General features: G+C 38.2%; 2 protein-coding genes and 1 long non-coding RNA gene across 4 annotated transcripts; 1 reads left to right on the forward strand and 2 right to left on the reverse strand.

The window, feature by feature from the left end:
• The first annotated feature begins 640 nt into the window (after window positions 1–640).
• gtf2f2b (general transcription factor IIF, polypeptide 2b) lies at window positions 641–17488 on the forward strand. 2 transcript variants are annotated; one of them, XM_058786359.1, is made up of 8 exons: window positions 641–845; window positions 1727–1800; window positions 1884–1902; window positions 2067–2208; window positions 14604–14685; window positions 14769–14868; window positions 14966–15109; window positions 16196–17488. In XM_058786359.1, the coding sequence occupies exons 1-8, from the start codon at window positions 777–779 to the stop codon at window positions 16328–16330; spliced, it is 765 nt and encodes a 254-aa protein (XP_058642342.1). In that variant the 5' UTR covers window positions 641–776; the 3' UTR covers window positions 16331–17488. The 2 variants fall into 2 exon arrangements, with proteins under 2 accessions (XP_058642342.1, XP_058642343.1); XM_058786360.1 differs by lacking the exon at window positions 641–845 and adding an exon at window positions 890–913.
• On the reverse strand, window positions 6961–8544 carry kctd4 (potassium channel tetramerization domain containing 4). Its single transcript, XM_058786358.1, is given in 2 exon segments — window positions 6961–7850; window positions 7853–8544. Coding segments are annotated over 2 exon segments (774 nt in total). The 5' UTR covers window positions 8373–8544; the 3' UTR covers window positions 6961–7596.
• Window positions 17489–17636: 148 nt separating the features above from the next.
• LOC131546635 (uncharacterized) lies at window positions 17637–20616 on the reverse strand. The gene is made up of 4 exons (XR_009272758.1): window positions 20471–20616; window positions 18363–18514; window positions 18179–18254; window positions 17637–17944 (listed from the first exon to the last, which is right to left on the reverse strand). It is a non-coding gene; the product is annotated as an uncharacterized LOC131546635 (long non-coding RNA).
• Between the last annotated feature and the right edge of the window lie 3455 nt (window positions 20617–24071).

The raw sequence follows: 24071 nt of genomic DNA on the forward strand, positions 1-24071 counted from the left end.
CTGTGTTGATCTCAGGCCTTTGGAAACAGGCCCTAGTTTTGAGGACTATGGAAACAAAAGAGGTCAAACAGCTTCATCTAGTGGCGGCTTCATGAACATCTCTTTCGCCGTTCATAGTTTAAATCATATCAGTTTGGATGTAGCCATTCAGGAAAGTTTAGATTTCTTCTGAATTAATTATGTAGTATAGGTATAATCCAGAGTCCTTTGTCAATGAGGATGAATATCAGAATGTGAATGTTGATTTTTTTTGTGTGTGTGATTTTGTGGTGATCATTATTGCTTGCTTGGAATACTCAAACAGAGTTAAATCAGTCAAAATGTATTTTTAATAAATTTCAATTTTGAGGATGTTATATATTTATATCAGCTTTGCACCCTAATGTAGCCTATAATATTAGTAATGATTAGCATTAAACATATTGAGACCTATATTCTGTATGCCACGCATAACACATATAATTAATTTAATTTCACCGTTTATGAACCTTGGCTGGTTAAACTACACTAAAAAGCAAAAAAAAAAAAACCTCGCTTAAAAACCTTTTGAGATTATCTTTGTATATGCAATGCAAAGTAAATCTAATTTCTTTACATGGCCACTAGATGGGGGTAAATAGATATAAAAGTCTATCCGATGACCAGTAGGTTCATGAGCCATACATTGTTCGTGTTGACTACATATAGTGCGATTTTCCTTTCAATAATCAAGCGCATATTTACTGTACTTCAGTAAAAGCTTTTTGTTGTTGTTCTTGACACAACGCCCTCCAGTCATGTCAGACAAAGGTCAAGACGTCGATTTAACTAGAGCCAAACAAAACACGGGAGTCTGGCTGGTGAAGGTTGGTGGTTTATCAGTCAGCATTGGTACTGAACCTTTGAACAAACTCTGGAGAATTAAACTATGGCGGTAAACTAACTCTTTGTACGGTTGATGTGAGTGATAGAGGGTGTTTCAACGGCGCGTTATTTGTGATTTGATATCTTTTTTTTTTTCAATTTTGTGCTACAAAAGTACTCAAGTTAATTGGAAATCTACAACGTCCCATAATCTGTTGTTATACTTCCATTTGATTTTGCGCAATTCAATTTTAAAAGGTATATGAACAGGAAACATTTTAATTAAAAAAAGAAAACAAGTTGTAAAAACATTGACCAAATACACAAAACCTAGGTTATCAGTATCAGTATTTATTTTTTCCCCCAAAAATTATGTTTTGCAAATTCTTTACACAGAGTCAGCTCTTGTCTAATTGTATAAATTAATGGTGATACAACCAAAGTCTCTTTGATACAACTCACTTGGATCTCCTTTATCTCAAATTGGGAGACATTTGAAATGGTGTGACAATGATCAGAAAGATGGACCCAATCTGTATCCAATCACTGAGGCTTTGGGGTCTTTTAAAAAACATTTTTGTTATTTTATTTATTTACTTATTTTTGTCTTCATAGTGAAGACTAGTAAGTAACCAGCTAGCCACAACACAGAAAACCATAGAAACATATTAAGAACCACCTTAGCAACTGCACAGCAATGCCATGGTAACCTCACACTATATGTATCATCAAGTTTACTCACATTTGCTTCAGAAAATGTAAACATACAGTTGAAATATGAAATTATTCAGACAAATATTAGCAGTGTACTTTTTTTTACATTTTTTTTTAGGAAACCAACAGGGACCAATAACTAAATGTAGTCTTATTCACTTCTTTTTAGGTCCCCAAATATCTTTCTCAGCAGTGGGCAAAAGCAACTGGGCGAGGAGAAGTAGGCAAACTTAAAATTGGGAAGTATGATCTAATTTTAATCCTCATACGAAATTGACATTTTTGTACAAAATCTTTCCACTCATGCTTTTTAATCTCTTTTCTAGAGCTCAAGGGAAGACGGCGGTAAGTTTTATTAATGCTTTTAAAGACATGCACTATTTGCTCCTCATCTTTTATTAAGATGCCAGTGCTGATTTGCATAATTACAATGATCTGACCCTGGGCTGTGGAGAGGGAACATGTGATGTGCTATTGCTTATGTAGAGGCTGATTGATGGTTTCCTCAGGTGTCTTTCAGTCTGAACGAGGAGCTGACTGTGGTGCAGTGCTCAGGGGAGAAGCTTTCGTCGGTGCGCTCCCCGAGAGAACATCCCTTCACCATGCAGACGGTGGGCGGCCAGACCCTCACTGTCTTTACAGAGACCCCAGGTGAGTGTAACCATGCTCTCTGACACAAGGAACTCTGTCACTTCAACATGAACAGTTAAGTTGTTAGTCTGTCATTATTTATGCTGGTACATCAGCCAGTCCAAATAATCAGATGATATTTGGTTATTTTGAGATGATCAGCATCAGCCAATAACTGTGCCTGCTTGGCTGATCAACAGAATTAATCATTCCAGCTAGTGTTAGTCCAAAAGCTAAAAACAGCCTTGTTAATGGATTATTTTAAAATTAATTTTATTTTGTAAAATAGGTTTTTATTTTAACACATTTGCTTGCTTAAATGTTTCAGCAATTTTGTGGACCTATTACTGCTGTGATTAGGTTTATTGTATATACTGGTATTGTAAAGTCCTCTTGTTCTCTAGGTATTGATACCAGCACCAGTATTGGGAAGGTTACTTTGGAAATGTTATAGTTTACAGATTACAAGTTACCCTATTTAAAACAGTTAATTGGTAGTGTAACTATTTCAATTACTTTATTAAAGTAACGTAACTGATTACTTTTTGATTGGCTTTCCACATTTCTTTTCTTTTTTTGGTATTTTTGCTTTTATTTTGATAGGACAGTTGAGTTATGACAAGAAGCGACGTGTGAGAGAGAGTGGGGGCTCAGGACGCCCGTATCGCAACGGCGCTGTATGCCCACAAGGCTATTGGCGCTGACACTTTTTCTACATTTCTAACAAATGTTTTCAAATGTTAATCATTTTGAAACATTTAAAGCAGGCAGGGTTAACCTTACAGCAGTACTCAACACTGATTTCTGTCAGACTTTCAAAATCCTTCTTCACTCGAATTAAATTATAATAATTTAATTTTAAAGCGCAACCTCCACAAAATCAGACTTTTGCACCTCTTTTTCATTCTGAGTTTAAGTACAGATTTAAAATCATAAGATCAAGTTTAATAGCTAAGATACTGTTTTTGAAATAGGAAACAGGAAACACTGGCACCTAACAAAATGTTAATCTTTAAAAAATAAAGCATTTACACAAACCCAAACCAAATCAAATAAGCATGTGTCCTGTTCTGTGTTCTAAACTCCTGAAACATTGGTGTCTCATATTTTAGAGCAGTCGATGCAATTTGGGAAAGAAATCAATCATATGTTTATGTGTGAAAATATCCAGATGTAACCTCCTTTGTAATCGTTAACATTTTTAACTGTAATTTAATTACACATTTTTTCTCAGTAATTGCAATCGATTACAGTTACATTTATTTTGTAATTAAATTATGCAACTCCCCAACACTGACCAGCACAGTACCGTTCAAAAGTTTATGACAGAAATTAATACTTTTATTCAGCAAGGACACATTAAATTTGTTTAATAGTGAAAATAAAGGCATCTGTAATGTAATAAATAATTTATATTTCAGATAAATGCAGTTCTTTTGAACTTTCTATTCAACACTTTCTATTGATTTTTAACAAAATAATGTTTTTAACATAAGCAATGTTTCTTGAGCAGCAAATCAGCATCTTAGAATGATTTCTGAAGGATCATGTGACCCTGAAGACTGGAGTAATGATGCTGAAAATCCAGCTTTGATCACATGGAATAAAGTAAATTTTAAAATATGTTACAAATTGTAATAATATTTCACAATATTTTTCACAAGTTTTTTATATTATTATTATTATTATTATTTAGCTGGTATTTAATCATGCCGTGCAGCATTTCATTGTTTATTTTGGACAGACAAATTGCTTGATGCTGTAATCACTGTACATTGTATAAACTTGTGGTCATCAAGAGCTGTTCTTTTACTTTACCGTTGCAAAATGAAAGATTTTTTTAATAGATTTGAAGATTGCAGCTTTACAGTGCAGCTTATATTCACAGCATAATAATTGCAGCCTTACTGGAAACCGCACAAGGCTAAGTGTAGAATTGCAATCATTGTGTTGTGCGCTTTTGTTCACTTATGAATTTTTTTTTTTTCTCCAGTTGTCTGCTTAGCGCTCACAAGCCCCAGGTATTGATTAAGTGGTTGCTAAGCAACAGGTTGGCCACAGAAGTTGGCCATGAATAGAGGCTCTACTTGTTACAGTTAAAAGCTTTTTCTGGGGGTGGAAGGGTAACAGTGTCTTTTTCTCAGTAAGTTATGAATTGAAATGGTTCAGGATATGAAAAGCTCTCTATTGGCTAATGCAAAGCATAAACACTCTTCTTTGGTATTAGTTTCTTTTTTAGTATTGAAGAGGCCATAGAGAGCTATTTGAGGGATGGAGGTCACACATCATTGTGCAGGCAGGGAGCAGAAAGACCAGGTTTTTGAATTCTCTGTCAAAAAAGGCCAAAACAAAACCTCCGCAATGAGGGTGTGCATGCTTGGTGATTGCTTTGAACTGCACTTCTATTTGTTTTAATGGCCTATAGTGACCTTAGGTGTAATGCATGTGATACAGACCGGACACACGTGTCCTTGGCTTCATGATTGCACATACTAGGGTGTAGGTTATTATTTTGTAAATAGGATTTTTTTTAAATTATTATATAAGCTGTCATTTTGAGAGAAAGACTTCTGTAAAAGCTTTTCAGAGATTTTCGCGTGTTCTTTTGTGAGCGATCAGTGTGTCAGAGAGCAGCAGCGTATGGACCAGGTGCCGCCAGGTGTGGAGGAGCTGCTGAGACTTTGATAAGCTGTCAGGGTCGAACATTTTTTCCTACTTATTAAGTCCTTCACAACGATAGGTTGAAGAGGCAGCTTGACTTGATTGGCATGGCCGCTTAAAGCCTGTTGCCAGGTTAGAGTTAGACTCGAAGAGTTGGACACTTATGCACACATGTGCGATACTCTTGTGAAAGGCACTTTCTTTGCGCACATTTCCATCAGCGACTTGAAATAGAGATGCCACTTTTCAGCTCACACAAAAGAGTCACGTGTTGGTGGTAATCAAGGCTGGATGTTGGGGGTTGAGAAGGTAGTTTTTTCCAGGCATGTAAACATGCTGTAAGCATGTTTGGTGCATTCAGCTGGCGTTCAGATGTGTGAAAGATGTTTTGTTTTAAAGGGGTCATGACATGAGAAGTCAAATTTGCCTTGATCTTTTGGCACATAAGAGGTCTTTGTGCCATTAAAACATCCTGCAAGTTTCATAGCTTAAAACTTCCTCCTCATTATAAGAAAAACATTTATTTAGCTAAGCTCAAAAAAGGTTTGTTTTGGATCCGATGTGCAAGGTGACGTCACCCGGGCACAAACATTTGCATAAACACTGCCTCCAGAGCAAGATATCGACGAATAGTCATACAGTTGATACTGTTTCCTATGCAATGACATTAGCCAATCATAATAGTGGCCGATTTCTGATAACACTTAAAGGACCCGCTCCTTAAAACAGGTCATTTTAGAGAGAGGGTCAGAATGAGGGTTGAAAATAATCATTTTTCCACATATTTATTTGTTGTTTTGTTCAAAAAACTTTATTAACATTATAAAGAACATATTAAAATAATTTAAAAAAAAATCCATGTTATGATCCCTTTAAAACATGCAGAATATTCGGTTTAGTTTAATAAATACTTGTTGAGTATCAGAAGTTAGCATGAAAATATGCAGGCTTTGTTTCTTGCATTTTTCTTCTTCCAACTCATGAAACTTTGATTTGTTGCAGTCATGCTTTTCTTTTACAGATGGCCTTGACTATTGCCCATTTCACGTTGTTCTAACATGGCGTTGTGCCTCTGTTCATACTCACACATTGAAAAGTACATTAGCAGGAATTTTATTCTTCGCTCTCGCTCCTGCTCCGTTTTCTCTGTGCGGCTGAGAAATTGGTCTCTTAAGGGCATACGAGTCCTTGAAGTCACATGTTTGCCTGACCATTAATTTTGATCAAATTGAGAGGGAGCCATTAGTCATGCCTCCTTGGGAGCACATGATGAGAATCTTTGGCTTCTTTTTTGTTATGTAGGAGTCTCATTTGCCTGGCAACAATTGGATGTGAGACTAATCCATGAATATTTCAGCTGTTAATGGGTTTCTTCCATTTGAAATAAATGCTCCTGCTTACCAGCACCCTCCCGCAGGTCTCCAGTCCCCTGCTGGCAGCGGTTTAGAAACACATCAGCTGGTGACGACGGCTAATAAGCCCTGCCGTGTCTCATCAAATATGAATGACTGATATCTGCAATTAAAAAGGACCCTGTTTTGATGTCCACACGACAAACCGTGGAGATGGAAGGTGTTTCATTTTTTCCCGTGTCAGAAATGTGCTTTAGACTCATTTTAGTGGGAGATTGCATGAGAGTGCATGACAGATTTGATGTAAACAGATGGATACTAGTGTGTGGAGATGTCGGCTAATCCAAAGTGAGTGTAACCATATGTCTGCCTTTGCCTTTCTTTGAAACGTCCGACTTGGACTGTAACTGTCAAGCAGAGCTGTTTTTTAGAATTACTCAGCGCTATTGACTGCGCTCTGAATGTTTTGTTGCAAAATTCACAGTGTGCTTGATCTGTTTTGAACTTGATATTTTCCCACGGTAGTTAAGCTCCTGGCTCTGACTAATGTTCCTGCACTTTAAATACATTTTTTAGGTTGACAAGATTTTTTTTGTTTTGTTACTGAGCTAAATGAGCGTGCCTAGTTTTCTGGTAATACATCTGATGTTGTTTATGAATCAGTGCACACATGCTAGAATATCTGTGGTTGATGCATGTATGCCACGTGCTCTATAAATGATCAAACCCATTCAAATTTGGATCAATGCTGGAGGAAATTTAATTTTAGGTCACATTTTGCAGCATAATATTACAATTTAGGACAGAGTATCTCTCTTACAAGCCGACTCCACAGCAAATAAGAAAAAATAAATGTAGCTCTATTTATACAGCCCACCGTACATTCCACAGTTCACAGACAAAACCATATGCAGTGTTTGTCAGTGTAGATTGTCACCTTGAAGATGATCCACAGTCTCATTTATAAACATTTCAACAGTGTTTTGAATAAATTATAATGTGGCTTTATTGTGCAAAACATTCACAGACTCCAAATTACAACCTGTTGTTCACTACATGTGTTCACATTACCAGAAATCACAAAACTTGCTCACAAATGTAATGATCATTGCACTCAGCCTTTAGATTCCACAGTACTCTGCAATTCAGATTCATTAGCATCACCATCTACACTACAAACTGTTGCTCTTCATCTGTAAACAGAAGACGACTACAAACGCAAACCAAACAAAACCCCACAGCACAGTACACAGTTTCTCAAGGCTGTCCATCAGAGTGTGTCACGTAGAAGCAGTTAGCGTAGAGTATTCCAGAACAGGTTTTCGGTTGAGGACGCTGGTGTTTGTTGACGCAGGATGGTTTTACAGCAGGTCATGTGGTGACAGTTCTGCTTGGGTCACTTGACAAAATGCAGAGCCTCGCACTGAACCACTGATCCACGGTTGCTGTCTAGGCTGGTGAGCAGGCGAAAGCCTCCTTTGAGAGCAAGCATCACCGTCTCCAGCTTCAGACACTCGAGTGTACACAAAAACGTGCTGTCCTGCTTCAGCACAAGCCGAGAGCCCTGCTCCGACTTGATGAAATGCCGGAACTGGATGATGTTGGACGACACCTCGAATTCTTCCGGAAAGCCGTCCAAGCGGCTCTTGAGATCTGCACCAGGCGGTTCTTCACCTTCTCGATGAAGCTGTTGTCACTGCAGTAGACCCTAAGACCCTGCGAACGCTCGTGGCTGTCTGTCACCTCTAGGAAGGCGGGCTCGCGCTGCGTGGCCTGCTGCTGCTCCCAGTCCTGCAGGGCTTGGGCCAGCTCGCTCAGCCGGTAGAAGTCGGCCTCGCGTCGGAGCAGCTCGGCTTCTTTGAAGTCGTCGGGCAGCACCAGATCACCCAGGCGCAAGAAGTTCAACACGTGCCGGAAGATGGGCCCGTCGCGGTCGATGAAGGTGTTGCCCATGGAGTCCACGTGCACCACGGGCTTCTTCCCCATGACTATCTCTTCCAGCAGGGAGCCGGGATGCTTGGCCAGGGTCTGGCGCTGCGCAGCGTACAGGTAGCCCCCCACGTTGATGGTGATGGTGCCGGAGGAAGGTTTCTTGAAGCTCTTGCTGGGCTGCAGCAAGTCCGGATTGATCTGTCTCAGTTCACTCTCCATCCTTCTGAGATTCCATTCCATGCCGTGCCTCACACCCAGCCTGGTGGAACGTGTGGGGAGCGCGCGCGTGTGAGCGGGCGGGCAGACAAATAGGAGCGCAGCTGAGCGGCGCTGGCATGGAGCGCGGGAGCAGTGTGCGCTGCCAATGGTGTCTGAGCCTTTCACAGCCACGCAAACGCACACTTTTATGCGTGCGCGCAGGCACTCACAGTGGGAGGAGGGGTGTTAAGGGTGGGCTCTACTGCGTCAGTGATGTGGGTTTGGGAAGAGTGAGCATTTTGCTCGCTGCCCTCCGCTCTAAAGGCTGCATTTAATCACCTTTCCACTTCAGCGCCTCTCTGGCTCGGCAATTAGCGTCGCTGCCCTCTGATGAAAGGACTCCTCGGTTGGGTGGCGGCACGTGAACTCACCGAGAGGGCCGAATCACAGGGATCCCACATAATGAACTCTCTCCAGTGAGAGCGAGATGTTAATGCTTTGGCGTCTATCGTGTTAAGTCGTTGCTTTGGAAAGCCGTCTGTGTGATGTGCCGACAACTGCCGGCTTTATCGCCAAACGAGAGCCGTATCAAGTAGTGTAGGTGTAGTTATGTAAATTATTTGCTAGTCTTCATATCAAAAGGGATGAATGCATTGAAGCCTTCTCGCTCTCTTTGAGAGGCTTTGAGGCACTCGCCATGACCCAGTTGTCGGTGGAGCTGAGAAGGAGCCTTTGATAAGGAAGCCTACGTCTTCACTTGAAGTCATGGGGACTGAGCCCGTAATTGGCCCCAAGCCGTCTTTAAGGGTGTTGTACATGCAACCAAGACGTATGGTGCTGTTTCATCATATAAACCACCCAGGGATGAGAACCCAGAATTGATATTCTTAATATAATCCTTGTTAAACTTGGGCTGTCAGTAACAAAGAGCCTGAGCCTTCGTCTTTCACAAAGAAGACATGCCCTTAAACTGCAGCAGAATCGCTGTGACATTTTTCTCGGTGACGCCACTACCCGATGACAGCCTGTCAGTCATTCTTGAATGACAGCACTTCTATGGTAGCCCCAGGACAGAGGAGATGGACCATTCTGAGACAGTTTTTGTTGCGTACATCATCAGCAGATGAGACGTGGTGGAGGCTAATTCACTCTTTGAATGCTGGGGTTGATTTGGCTTTACATATTCATCAGATGGATTAAATTGGATATTTTCACACATACTTCTCACTTTTTCACTGAAGGAATATTTAAAAATATTGCATCATTTAAATTTTGGTAGCAAATTTGTCCTTGCTTCTGTTAAACACTATGACAGCTGGTATTTTCATTTATTTAAATCACTTGAGTTTTACTTGCTATGGATGAGTTTAGAACAATGGCACAGTCTATGGGTTGTGTCAAATCGCTATAGCTAACTAGATCTCTGGATCAATGCAAGTTTTTTTTTATTTTTTTTATTTTTTTTTTTTTTTAAACTGTACAAGATTGTATTCAATTATTTAAAGCAAGACAACCCAGGTGAAGAAAAAAAATGTCAAAAAAAATTTGCGGATATCACCATTACTCACAAGTTGATTGATTGCATTAAGAATTGCAAAAATTTTTGTATTACAATTTTTCTGAAATGTTATGTTTGAATATACAAATGAGGCATTATCTAATTAAATATGCAATAATTTGAATACATTTGAAGAACAGAAATCTGAACGTTGAGTAAAGCCAGATTCAAAATTGCTTAATTCTGTTGACATATTAGTCAAATTTTTTTACAAAGGGACTTTTGGTCTCTCTTTATTGCTCCATAAAATACTGTCAACAGCCAGAAAACAATTTCAACACATTTTTAGAAATGTTGCATAAAATCAGGCAAGTTAAATATGAAAAAAACTCTTCTGTAAAAACCAGATTATACAGTAGATGGGAACAAAACTCTAAAGTGGAGCATTCAAAGAAATGATTTGTATTCTATTCGTAATCTACAGATGATAGAAAGTGTAATAAAATAAACATTTAAATGTGCATTTTGGATGTTTTCTCTCCACTAGTCTGAAAGAAGACGTCCTATGGAAGCAGAATAATCCAAAATTGAAAAAACATTGTTTTTGCCTGTAGTGTCTTGGATTTGTGATGTCACAAACGGTACGTCTGTGCAACCCTACGCAATTTTCCTCATGACTTTTTTTAAACTGCCGCCCATGCACATAGCCATCTGATTACAGCTGCAGTGACAGTTCATTATGGTCATATATGACTGATTATAGTTGTTATAGGCGATGGCTCGGTCATGGTTTAATCATCATGTGATTACTGGGTTTATTCATCTGCATTTGAATTGCAAACAGGGTTTAACTATGCCAGAGAAAATAGTGGGTGGCTGACCTGCTTTTTCTCATCTATCTTTTTTGTTTTAATTAGCGCACTTGTTTGTTCAACTTGAAGAGGCCCAAATTGATTTTAGTCCATCAGTGGCAGACGCACAAGCAGGCAAATGTAGATCAGAGCACATGGATAGGAGATATTAGTTCAACTGTGCAGAATAATATACAGCTTGACAAATGCAGAAACAATGAACAGAGACAAAGTGGAGCAAATGCTGTGCTTCGTGGCCAGATTCATAATCAGTTATGCATATTCATGAAACTGCAATGGCCAAAAAACTATTTGGTTATTTAGGTTATGCCTTACAAAACAGAATAGCAAACTGGGAGGCAATTATTTTGAAGGATGATAGCTCAAGCACACTTATTCATGAAAAACTTGCTTTAAATTATAGATATGCATTACCATGGGCGTATGTCATGCAAAAAAAAAAAAAATAGATATTCTGAGAATTTCTTACCATGAATTAAGAATTTGTTCCTGCAATTGGTCACATTTTCTTAATTTGTTCCCTTTCGATTGATCGCTCATTTTAGTTCAATCATGACTAGAAAAGATGGGGGAAAAAACAGTACAATTGACCTAAAACTATTTGTGAGAACAAATTATTCATTTATAGCCACAATATCTTGTTTTTGTCCGGCTACATGTCTATGTTTTAGACATGCAATTTTTAAAAATATATATTTTTAGCATCATATTATAATACTGTTCAAACTGAAGCTAAAATATTGTGTGAAACTGGTTTTCAAACAGTAGCTTGTTCATAACAGATATGATGAACTAGCCTGTGGTTACCTTGTGTGTCTTTTTAAGGAGAAATTCAACACTGAATTTCGTACAGTATGTCCACTATAAGGCAATTGCAAACTGCACCCTTGAAGTAAACCACAGAAAGGGAACATGACTTAGAGTCACGAAAGAAAGTGAGCAAATGAATCTCTTCAGGAATGGATGGATGACTAATTTCATCATTTATAATCTAGTCATCCTGAGTTTATTTTTATTTTTTTTTTTTGTTACCTTGGAATTGAACCACTGTGAAATATTTCTTTCACATTTATACATTCTCTATGTTTGTTTGTTTTCTCCCTCAGCCTTAGCAGCTGAATTTTCTTAAGTATGAATTTGGCTTTTATGTTGTTGTCATGGAAACATTCTGATTCACAATAAAGTGGCTGTTACGTATGGCTGTTCAAATGGCCACATATGAGACAGTAATGCCCTGCACCCATAAGAGCATTTGCTTCAAATCATCTGCCCTCACAGAATGCGCACTTCTGAATGATATTAGCCCTAAGAATCACCTCGAGACCAGTTGAGAAGCTTTTATAACTAATGCAATGAATTCATGCATTTTTAATTGTGACTTAAGTGTCTAAATACACTTGAGGCTGCCATACATGCTATTGTTTGTGGAACTGGCAGTACCTTTGCTATATTCGCGTAGTGTGTGCAGACACTTAATTACCAAGTGCACGGTATTTCAAAACAGATGTTGAAATGAAGCCGGCAGAGTTAGAGCGGAGAGAAATTGTGCCACAGACGTGATTTAAAAAGCCTCTGAGGCATATGATTAAGAGTCTTATTATTATTTTACTGTCATATCTTGTCCCAAAAATATCTCCGTCTACTCCCTAAGAGTCCTTTAAAAAGATTAGGCTACAACTGTTATTGTGCTCTGGCAAATCTTCTCAGTGTTACGGCCCTTGACAAATTTCAGTGCTGAAAGGAGCGGGGTTGACACTCTGTCAGCTAATGAAAAATCTTAATTGAAAAGCATAAATTTAAAAGCAGTGGTCTCATAAAATGCAGTGTGCGATACTAGACTCTTTTGGAAATGATCAAAATCAACAGGCGCCGGGGTGAGCGCTGAGTTTAAGAGACCTTGAGGCGCTGAAAAGGCTTCTTTCTCTGGCGTTGTGCGCTGATGAAGAGACGGTGGGGATTGAAGCTCTGCCTGCAGGTGGGTGTGTGAGTGGAGGTAGAGAGGCTGTGTCCTGCTGAGGGCTGGGGATGTTATTGCTCTCGTCTCTGAGGAAGTCAAACTGGTGGGATCTTGTGAGGAGGTGGAAGGCCGACCCCCGTAACCTCGCTATCATCTTAGCATCGGATCTGCTGCCCACCATCGGTTTGAGCAACTCGCGCCACCCCCAAACGCAGTCCTACTCCATTCAGAGCCAGCATTAATGCATCTCCGGCTGATTTAAATACGAATCCTGTGAGGAAATACTTATGTAACGTTACCGGCCTCGTAAGATGCGCGAGTCACGTGATGCTCAGGGAGGGACAGTGCAGAGGAGATGCGAACCTCGAGGTCTCGGTTTGCCCTGACCCCTCTTCATAGCCTCCGGGTAATTGCGAGGAAAATGGATGCTTTGTTGAAGTTGTGAAACACAAGTGGGCGTTTTTATGGAGTTACTCCAACAAGTGCTCTAACACTCATCTGGCAATAATTGCCAATAATTGTGCGCATTAGTGCCGCTCTGATGGATTTTGTGAGTGAAATATTTCTGCCCTTTTAAAAGGCCTCTGGGACAATAACCACAAGGTATTACAGGCACCGAGGTACAATTAATACAATCAACAGAAGCAAGCTAAACCATTAGGCCGACTTCATGGCGCGCCATCAAACGGGAGCGGTGCAGCACAATGCCGTTCCGCAGGAGGGAGGCTCATTGGGGTTTGATTAAAATCATCACTCGTGGCTGGTTGACCATACAAGAGTCAAACACTTCAGAATAGCGCCATAAAAACCACCTGGTTGAATCACAATATTTCAATTGTCACCTTGAAAGAGGGGTTTCGTGCCAACGCTTTATTAGAGAGTGCTTGCTGTTGAAGTATGTTAATGTTTTAGTACAGTGCAAAGCCATTAGTTGCTTGCAAAATTCAGATATTTTTAAATGGGTTTGCTTAGGCTTTGTGTGAGTGTGTAATGCATGACACATGGTGTTTGAACATGGCTATGAAATGTTAAATGAAAAGTTCACCTTAAATTTAAATTCGCTGAAAATTTACTCCCCCTCAGGTCATCCAAGATGTAGATGAGTTTGTTTTTTTCTTTAGAACAGATTTGGAGAAATGCAGCATTACATCACTTGCTCGCCAATGGATGCTCTGCAGTGAATGGGTGCCGTCAGAATAAGAGTCCAAACAGCTGATAAAAACATAACAATCATCCACAAGTAATCCACATTACTCCAGAATATCAATTAATCTTGTGAAGCCAAAAGCTGTGTGTTTAAATGAGCAAATCCATCATTCATTGTCCATAATCCATAATAACGCTTTCTCCAGTGAGAAAGTCCATCCTCTGTTATTCTCTCACATCAAAATCCACAGACATATTTGTTTGGAACTATTTTGGACTGTTTTTGTTTATAAACATTGCTTGATCTGTGCATAGTTATACCCTGATTCAGACGAGACAACGTTTTCATTGGAGAAAGCAATGTTATGGATAAAGGTGAAAAAAATTGTTTTTTTACAAACACACAGAGCTTTTCACTTCACAAGATGTTAATTGATGGACTGGAGTCATGTGGATTACTTGTGGATTATTGTAGTGTTTTTATCAGCTGTTTGGACTCTCATTCTGACGGCACCCATTCACTACAGAGGATCCATTGGTGATTAAATGATGTAATGCTAAATTTCTCCAAATCTGTTATGATGAAGAAACAAACTCTTCTACATCTTGGATAGCCCGAGGGTGAGTAAATTTTCATCAAATTTTCATTTTTAGGTAAACTGTTCCTTTAAAAAGGGAATAATTCACCAAGAAATGAATGATAATAACTTGCCCATTAGGTGTTTAATATGACAGATTAATTTTTGGGTGAACCATCCCGTCTCGGAAATGTATAAAGTAGAATGTCTTTTGTTTTTAAGACAAGGTGGCTCTTGAAGGCATGGTTGTGCAGCGAGCTGAGTGTAGACCTGCAGTCAGTGAGAGCTATATGAAATTAAAGAAGTAAGTCAAAGTTTGATCACAATACTTCAATCTTGTCAAACGCACTTGATCTGACCCTCTAGAGATGTGTGTTTTATTCACAGGCTCCAGATTGAAGAATCCACCAAACCTCTTCGTTTTTCCCAGAAGCTTGAGAAAGCTATCACAACAAATTACAAACCTGTGTCCAACCACAGCCATAATGTAAGTGTGTGTGTGTGTGTGTGTGTGTGTGTGAGAGAGAGAGATAATAATGTGAGCAAATGAATGAATGCTCTGGTTTGCTTATGCTTCTGTTCAGGTGGAATATGAGAAGAAAAAGAAAGAGGAAGGCAAGCGTGCAAGAGCTGACAAGCAGAAGGTTCTGGAAATGCTCTTCTCTGCCTTTGAGAAACACCAGTACTACAACATCAGAGACCTGGTGGACATCACGAAGCAACCGGTGGTAAGTTGTCCAGCTCAAGGCAGTTGAACGTGAAAATACTGTGCCATTATATAAACAAGAGCTTGTGCCTCCCCTCGTGAAAAAAAGAGTACACTTTTAAAAAGAGCACTCTGGTAACACTTTAGTATAAGGACCAGTTCTCACTATTAACTAGTTGCATATTAGCGTGCACATTATTAACATATTGGTTGTTTATTAGTACTTATAAAGCACATTCTGCATGACCAAATTCTATATCCCTAATCCTAAATTACTAACGATTAAGAAGCAGCAAATTAGAAGTTTGAGGCAAAAGTCGTAGTTAATGGTGAGAACTGGACCTTAAAATAAAGTGACCATTTTTTGCAATTAAATGAATGTGAATTATAGTTTAAGTTTATATTAAATGCAATTAGCTGAACTTCAGAGTGCTTTTTTGACCCACTTTGAGGACTCAAGGACATGTAATTTCATAATTACTGCCGTTGTCTTTAAAATAAAGTGTATTGCCGTGCTATTATATTAAACTAAAATATTTTGTAATGTAATTTATTTTGAAACTTGGTCATGTATTTAAATATATTTGTAATTACACATTTGAATGATGAGGTTGCAATTAAGAAAAAAAAAAACTTCAAGTGCACTTCTATTTCGCAAGGGTTCATCAAAGCTGATGTTTGCTCTGTAAATGGTAATTTTGAATAAATCTTTTCAGTTTTATCAGAAGTTATACATGAGAGAGATTAAACCAAGTTACAAGAAATTGTAAATATTCTGTATGGGCTTGGTGTTGATTATATTATCATAGTTAAGTGAGCTCTTGATGATCCTATGAATAATTGCCACTTGACTGCTGCCTCAGTCTCCCTGAAGGATTGGAGAAATATAAATGTGATTGAAGTTACATGAGTCATAACTAAAAAGAAACTAAACAGAACTGAGTATGATAATTGTTACTTCCCACGGTGATCTTGCCATTTAGTGGATAGATTACACTAAGTGAGGCTAAATAAAGAATTTAGCACTTTTCACAAAGTTGTTAAGAGTTGGATGTCTGATCATATCTTGGCTGCATGTGTTCAACCTGTCGATCTGCTCTTCCTCTAGATTTACCTGAAGGAGATTCTTAGGGAGATTGGAGTGTATAATTCCCGAGGGCCTCATAAGAGCACCTGGGAGCTGAAGCCAGAGTATCGCCACTATGAGGAAGGACAGGAAGATGAAGAGGAAAAAATGGAGTAATCCAGTTTACATAAGCCTGGGTTGGTTTTGCTTTCATGTAACTCTTGTTTGTTTCTGTGCCAGATTTGTTTTAGGTCTCTTGTTCAGAGACCTTGTTCACTCCCAGGTGGAACGAATGTCAGTATAAAAGAAATCAAGATAAACTTTTTTTTTTCTTTGGTTACATAACCAAGCGTTTCTCTAAGAGCATTATGAAATGAATACTGTAATTTGCATATGACTCTTACAATCTTCTGAGTTAAGAGCACTTGTGTTTATGGTTACAGAAGCACATTAATAACATTAATGAAAACGCAGTCACCCTTTGGACTTTCCATTAGTTTAATAGTTTCATAACTCTCGTCAGTAACAGTTTGTGCATATAAACACATCTGTCCTGCTGGGCAGGAATAATCACATGCAAGAGTAAATTGCTCAAGATCACATGCAGGTCACACTTCACCACAAAACTAAATTAAAACAAAATTTGCATTGCAAGATGAAGCATATTTTTAGGACCAACAAGGATTTTTGGATTGTTACATAATCACAATTTCTCCCAAAATTCACTACTGGAATGCCTTTTAGCGCTTCTGTATTTAATATTGTTCTCTACAGTGTTTACGTATCAATGTAGTTTGTTTTTCAGTTTAAATTAGCATGAAGGCAACACAATAAATACCTTCATAATGTAAAAATACTTTTTATTTAGGGGTTGGTGTGGTGATATAAAAATAAACTTCATTTTCGTTCTGGATAGGTGCCGCCCATTATATCTGCAGAGATGTTTCCTCTGCTACTATAAAAATATCTTTTTCACCACCCCCAATACATAGATAAATATAAAGTTACAAATAATAATAAAATTATTAAATGCATTTATAACAGGTCAAAAACACACAGATTTATTTATTCCTGTGATGCAAAGCTGAATTTTCAACATCATTACTCCAGTTTTCAATGTCAAATGATCCTTCAGAAATATTTCTTAGTGTTGAAAACCAGTTAATATTTTGCAATACAAGATGAAACAGATTTTTTCTCCCCTGAAATTCTTTGCTGGATATAAAGTTAAGAACAATTTACTTGAAATGGAAAAGTAATCGTTAAGCGTTTTTACGGTCACTTTTGATGAAATGGCATGGTGTGTAAAATTTTTTTAAGTTACCCTAACCTTAACAGTAGCATATAAATTAAGTTCATAAATTCATTTTCCTACAAGCATTTAACAATGGTCTATAATTATTAAAATACAGGCAAAGTCATTTATTTTTTCATTGCATTAAAGGAGAAAAAAAAAAAAAACTCATCTGCAATATTCTTTGTTTGGATGCACTGTTGAATGTTTATTATGAAACAGGAAGATACAGATATTACAGTGAAAAGCAGAAGACAATAACACTAATGTCATGTATACTAAAATGGTACATTTACATTTGTGTTCATCTGGGCTTTCTCTCCAAGCCCTATCCGATGTGTGAAAGCCATGTGTGGTAGGTACTGTAGGTGTGAAATTCTTATTCTCTCGCCACCTTCATTTTTTTTTCTAGTCTTTTCGGCCCTCCACTGTTATCTTCCATCGGCTCGGGTTGATCCAGCATGCCATCTGGATTTATAGTTTTGCCTGTGGAAAAACTGGCAAGAGAAAAGGAGTCAAAAATAGAGCCCTCAGACCTTAAAGCACACAAACCAGCATAGACATGTGCTCAGTTAATACATGCTATTATGTAGTTTCACTGGTCGTGACCTCAGCGATTTATAGTCATCATTGCACATCTTTACTGCGTTAACGTCTTGACATTCAATTTAGTCCATGTTGCTAAACCATTTGCACTAAAGGTGCACTTAAGACCGTTTGAAGTGTTATACCTTACAATCCTTTGCATTCTTATTTTCTTTGCGTGCCATTCAAAGTTTCACTTCATATTGGCTTCATGCTGCAAACCTAAGAGAAAAAGAAAAAACAGCATTAAGCTCATTTACCATAAGCCATAATATCAGTTATAATGCATATTCATGAGGCAGAAGGGCTCTTGACATAGTGAGCACGTACTTGTATGCTAATGCAGTACCTGATGGACAGGTAACAGCCGCCTCCTGCATGTTAAATGCATTTTCATTTAATGGGCACCTTCCCTCTGCTCTCAGCTGATGCACGGACTCCAGTGAGAGCGAGCGGCCCTTATCCTGTGTCCTGCAGCCCGTCTGGTGACAGAGGCGAGTGTCAATTAGTCATTTCACCACTCTAGTCAGTGTCAATCAATCAGTCATTTCCAATAATATTTTATAAAATTAACAAGGGTATGGAAGCCCGTTTCTGCCACTAAATTAAAAAAAAAGTTTTTGCGACTCACATTTCTGACTGCAGCTCCTATCTCTTTGAATGGGGAAACGTCAAATTCTTCAAAACTGTTCACTAAGCTTACGATTAAATTTCATATTTGAAATCACCATAGAAATGTCAACAACTATCATAAATGTTGTTTCTTTTGCTCAAATAGCGTTATAAAAAGTTTATTTTTCAGGCTAGATCAGCCAGTGCGCATGCGCAGTCCTCAGCGCACGTCTCAGAACGCTGACTGTTTCTATAGCAACCGGGATTTCTAACTGCAACTGCAGTGACGCGCTGACTTTACCGATTAGCGATTGGCCCTTTCATTCAGAAGGCGGGGCTTCCTGCGTTTGAGCGGCCATATTGAGCGTTGCATTTCCCCCCCCATTCAAAACTATAGGAGTGACACGTCTTGGGTATTCCATTCTGAAATTTTTTTCCTCACAATTGTCTTCTCAGAATTGTGGGATATAAACTTCAAACTTGCGAGTTATAGAGTTGAATTCTGAGGGGGAGGAAAAAAATAAACTGATTCTCAGAATTGAGAGTTTATCCCTCACAATTCTGACTGAACTCGCAACTGCGCGTTATAAAATCAGAATTCTCAAATCAAAAACTCAATTCTCAAAAAAAAAAAAAAACATTCCCGCAATTCTGACTTTATAACTCACAATAGAGAGCTTCTCTCTCCCAATTCGGAGGAAAAAAAGACAATTGTGAGAAAGTCGTAATGACCTTTTTTTATTATTATTATTCAGTGGCGGAAACGGGCTTCCATATAAGGGTCACTGAAGTCATGCTTTTTTTTGTAAGGATCAATTCAGTTATTTAAAGATACATTAAAATTCATGGAAGATGATTTAAACCTGTGCAGTTGTTTTCAGATGACAAAACTACAACTAAACTGCATTATAACTTAAACAAAAAAAAAACACTTGGCACCACAATCTGATCGTGTTAAACTCTCCCTTGGCCCAGTTATGCTGCCTTCACGTGCTATCGGAATTATCTTAAATACAAGTTTCCTAATCGGAAATTAGTCGTGAACGGCCTCTCAAATCGTATTTACTACTGGGAAATTCGGAAATAATTTTAATACCCGAGTTTCCGAGTTGGGCGGGTCATAAACCTTAAACATGGTGGAGGGGACAACCATTGCTGCTGTTAATGCTGTTCTCACAACTATCCCTTTGTCTCGTCGCTGAAGTAGGGTATTTATAGGCTAGATATGAACGATCATTCGAAGCATATTGTATGTTTTATAAGCAGTGAATTAAGCATGTATTTGACCGAAATTCCAGAATTGTCAGCAAGCTGCATGTATAGCGCGGTGAATGTTTAACGTATATGATTGTCAACCAATGGGATGCTACATTTTATTCTTTCCGACATTAACGCACTTGAATACGACAAGCTCATAATCACAACTTCATAAGTGGGAAGTAGGAAATCTCCGATAGCACTTGAAGGCAGCATAAAACACATTGTTGATAAAATGTATGTTGAACAAGTTAATGAACACAGAGACATTTAGCACGTATTTATTGAACTCCAGCTAAAGTTGAACTGCATCGGGGGATAAAAAATAGCCTAATATTTGTCCGAAATCAGGTATTTCAGCATAACGGTGTCTGTAATTTAAACTTCAAATATAACAAACATTATAAAGTTGTTTATGATACTCCATCATCTTCAAGACGTGGTGGAGAGCACGTGTTTAGCAGGCCAACACACAGCCTGCACAGAATAGACCCCCAAACCTGCCAAAAGCCTGCAGAACAACTCAAAATCTGTGCATTTAAGACTCTTGTTAAATTAGTTCAGATTACCTGATATGCAGTCATGGTAAATCATGGTAGCGGACTGTAATTCGGTCATTGATATATTAAGAGTTGGGTGCCGACTGCTCCAGATGCCTCTGCGTCTTCGAGAAAGGAGGAAATCTTCGCTACTGGGGCTTAAAAGAGACAGGAAGTGCGTCACTCGCTTCTCTCCGCCCATCGACTGGACATGTGCGCCCTCTACAGGACACAGATGACACTTCACTAAAGACATGACAAAACAACAACAAAATCAAATAATTAATAGTTAATTAATGCTGCTGTAAGCGAATTCAGCTGTTACAGCGTATAGATATGTGAGATCTATGTAGTCTATCTAATTAGATATCTAATTGGTTGCCTATATCTAGGTGTTTCGAGACAAACTGCGAATGCTGGCTTGCCAAAACTTTGCAAGCTACAATAAAGTTATATAAGCTACTCGAAAACAGCACGCAAAATCTGAACAGGCTGTAGCTCTGTTAAAGGCTTTAGGAAGAATTGCAGTAAGATTTTCACTGAAAAATCTAAATAGGACAATTTACAAGGTATTTGCCAAGTCAGATGAATGCAACATGAAAACTTTAAAATGAGGATGATTAGAATAATAAACCAAGTTTGTACAATAATTTTGTCAAGCCAGTATTCATTCATTCACTCATTCATTCTTTTAGCATTTTTCCTCGCTTGAATAAAAAATGATGCATTAATAGCCTATTTATCCATTTCTGACACATTTAGTACAACTAACTACACATTTTATTATTTAAATTCATTCAAAAGCCATGCAGAAAAACAATTATTGGCCAGTGTCTACCCTTTGTCTCAAAGCAGTTGTCAGTGGTAGGCTACACCTGAAATGTTTTAATCACATGACTAGAATCTTGCTTTTGATAAATGTACTCGGAGATTAAAGCAAATATGCTACTAAAAGATTTTAGGTGTTCAGTTTTCGGTAGTAGTCCTGCCTGTAGGCTACTCTTAGCATCAGCAGGTGGTGCTGTTCAACAAGCCATACGATCATTCAACACCGCAAATAACTGGACGAATACTGTCTTAAAATAAACCTATAGATAGACCCTCAGCCTCCCGGTAAATTCATTAATGTTGATCATCAACCACAACCGTAATACTGAAACAATTTATAAACTAGGGTAAACACAATCTAATCTAATGCTGGAAACTGTGCTTAGGGGGCTTTTTGAGCTCAGATAGATGATTAATGGTGCTCCTTTTATTGTCTAATTAGTGTCTGGGCAAAATTAAGCCATTTGCAACTGATTTTATTTCCCCTCGGGATACAGATAAAGTAAACTGAACCTATTTGTATGGGGGAACAAAAATTTCTTTTGTTTAAGGCTACGTAGGCCTGGTAAAATAACTGCATTCAATGGCACTTCTGTTGTACAAACTCAGCGATATCCAGATGAGGGCAGTAGTGTATACTCTCTCTCACAGAGAGTAAACACATCTACATTTTACACTTGTATGAAATATTTTACTTCTGGAACTAACGCAATATAAAACTAACGGCATCTCTTCAAATATATAGACAGATTGGCCATTAAATGAGATCTTCACAAAAGGATTTAGACTATTATAATATTTCAGCACCTGCTTTTTATTTGATGTAGGTTCTTTTCACCCATTTGCAACAAAGTCCTGCAGCAGTGATTGGTGATATTGTAACTAATATGTGCGAGTTGTTTCGTGGCACTTCACTGCACGTCCACTTGAGAGATAACAAGAAAGAGCAATCAAATTCTCAAATTACCAATAACTTGCCATGTTCAGCTGACTGTCCAATTATCTGTCACCCCTTGATACAACAGTCAGTGACTCAATTACAATAAAATGCTTACACTCTGGGCTGAAAATTACTGTCCCTCAATCAGTGTTGGTTTGTGTGTCCTCAGAGATATGCTGCATATATGCAGATGAGCTGCGCTGGGTCATAAACGCCCAGTGCAATTAAAATCTTCAAACTGGGGACAAGACTCTGAGTAATTGATCAAAATCAGCTTCTTTCCTGTTTTCATCTGGAGAAAAGGGAAATTCAGTGCCTGAGACCTTTAACCCTTTCCTTTAACTCTGATGGTACATGCAAGCCAGTCGATATCCTGCTTTAAACTCAAATGTTCTTCTGTAGACGGCATAAAATCTTCTCCAGAGAAAGTGCTGGGCACACTCGTGCAGTTTTTGGGAAATTAAAGTTTTTAAATATTAAAGCTTTCAAAGATTTACTTTGACCATTTATTGCTGTCCATGCATGCTGTCAGGTTATATTTATGACAGTAATTTTACTGTATTTAATTGGAATATGAATATTTTAATGTGTAGTTTATACCCTTAAGCTGTAAGGGACTTTCAGAAAATGTGATTTTAATCACAGAATTATAAAGTGCCTTTAGAAAGGCAAAAGTGTTAGGCTTCAAATTCAGGGGATATGATTTGGAGTTCATTATTTGCATAGTAGCCATTATTTGCGTAGAATATTCACACAAATCTGTCTGGAACTGATTAGAAAATATTAAACAAATTAAGTAGGCTATATGGAATCCATGCTTTCTCTTATCTTTCTTTCTTTTGTCTTTTATCTGAGTCAATAATCTCAGGCTTCAATTCTAATATATCACAGGTTCAAACAGAAATGAGATGTCTGATAATTGAAAAGTAATTTACTTTTATTATTTTGCCAATAAATGAATAATGACCTATTACTGGTAATACTGTAAATAGATGGTATTATTATTATTTATTCTAACTGCAGCCTGTGAATTCAAAATTTGAATTGTCAAATCTAAATCTGCACTGAATGTGTTATTTCAGCTTTATAAAACAATTATTTGTTGTTGTAATTTTTAGATTTCATCACCATAGCTTATGCCAGCTGGGTGAAATGAATTTTTAAAAAAATTAAAAATAAAGCATTTCAGTGTCCTTTCCAATTGATCTTCCAAACTCGAAGGTGATCATAAAGGCCACATTGAATACTGGGAAATACACAGTAAAAAAATAAATAAATAAATAATAATAATAAATATATATATATATATATATATATATATATATATATTAGTAGCAAAATAGTGGCCCTAGACATTTGGACCCAACTGTATCTATTAGCGTCACTGACGTATCATTAGTATGTTCCACTACGGGTTTTGACATAACTCATGTTGTTTTAATTCCTCAATGGTTAAGTCATATAGAGAATCAGGGTAGTCTGGGGCCACAGTGCCTTTTTTGGGAATGTCATGTGAGAGCGCTGATGCCGTTTTGCCTGAAAATAAAGTTGGAGCTGTCTGGAAGTTGTGGAATGTGTGGCAGGCTCAGGGCCAGTGCTGTGTTTGGAGACAACTGGGCCCGGATAGCAGGGTTCTCAGGGACACCCAGACAGACAGGAGGCAGGTACTGCTGATCTTCATCCTTCTCCTCCCACCGCATCTACACAGTCATGAGGAGAATGCAATACGGAAAAACAGTTCTAAGAATAGCCTTTATCACAGTTGAGCAATATCCCATTTGTGAATCTAAACGTTTAAGTCCATCATTTGATGGCAGCTCCTTTTTCTGCTGAAGGGAGGACACTGCTGCTGATGCTCTTGTT

The sequence above is a fragment of the Onychostoma macrolepis genome, chromosome 09, assembly GCF_012432095.1.
Source record: "Onychostoma macrolepis isolate SWU-2019 chromosome 09, ASM1243209v1, whole genome shotgun sequence".
Lineage (NCBI taxonomy): Eukaryota > Metazoa > Chordata > Actinopteri > Cypriniformes > Cyprinidae > Onychostoma > Onychostoma macrolepis.

Bases quoted from the DNA above. Each gene is read 5' to 3' on its own strand.
- gtf2f2b (XM_058786359.1), top strand. From the start codon at position 777: ATGTCAGACAAAGGTCAAGACGTCGATTTAACTAGAGCCAAACAAAAC. The intron at 14,686-14,768 runs GTAAGTCAAAGT...TTTTATTCACAG, and splicing joins AGCTATATGAAATTAAAGAA to GCTCCAGATTGAAGAATCCA. The intron at 14,869-14,965 runs GTAAGTGTGTGT...GCTTCTGTTCAG, and splicing joins TGTCCAACCACAGCCATAAT to GTGGAATATGAGAAGAAAAA.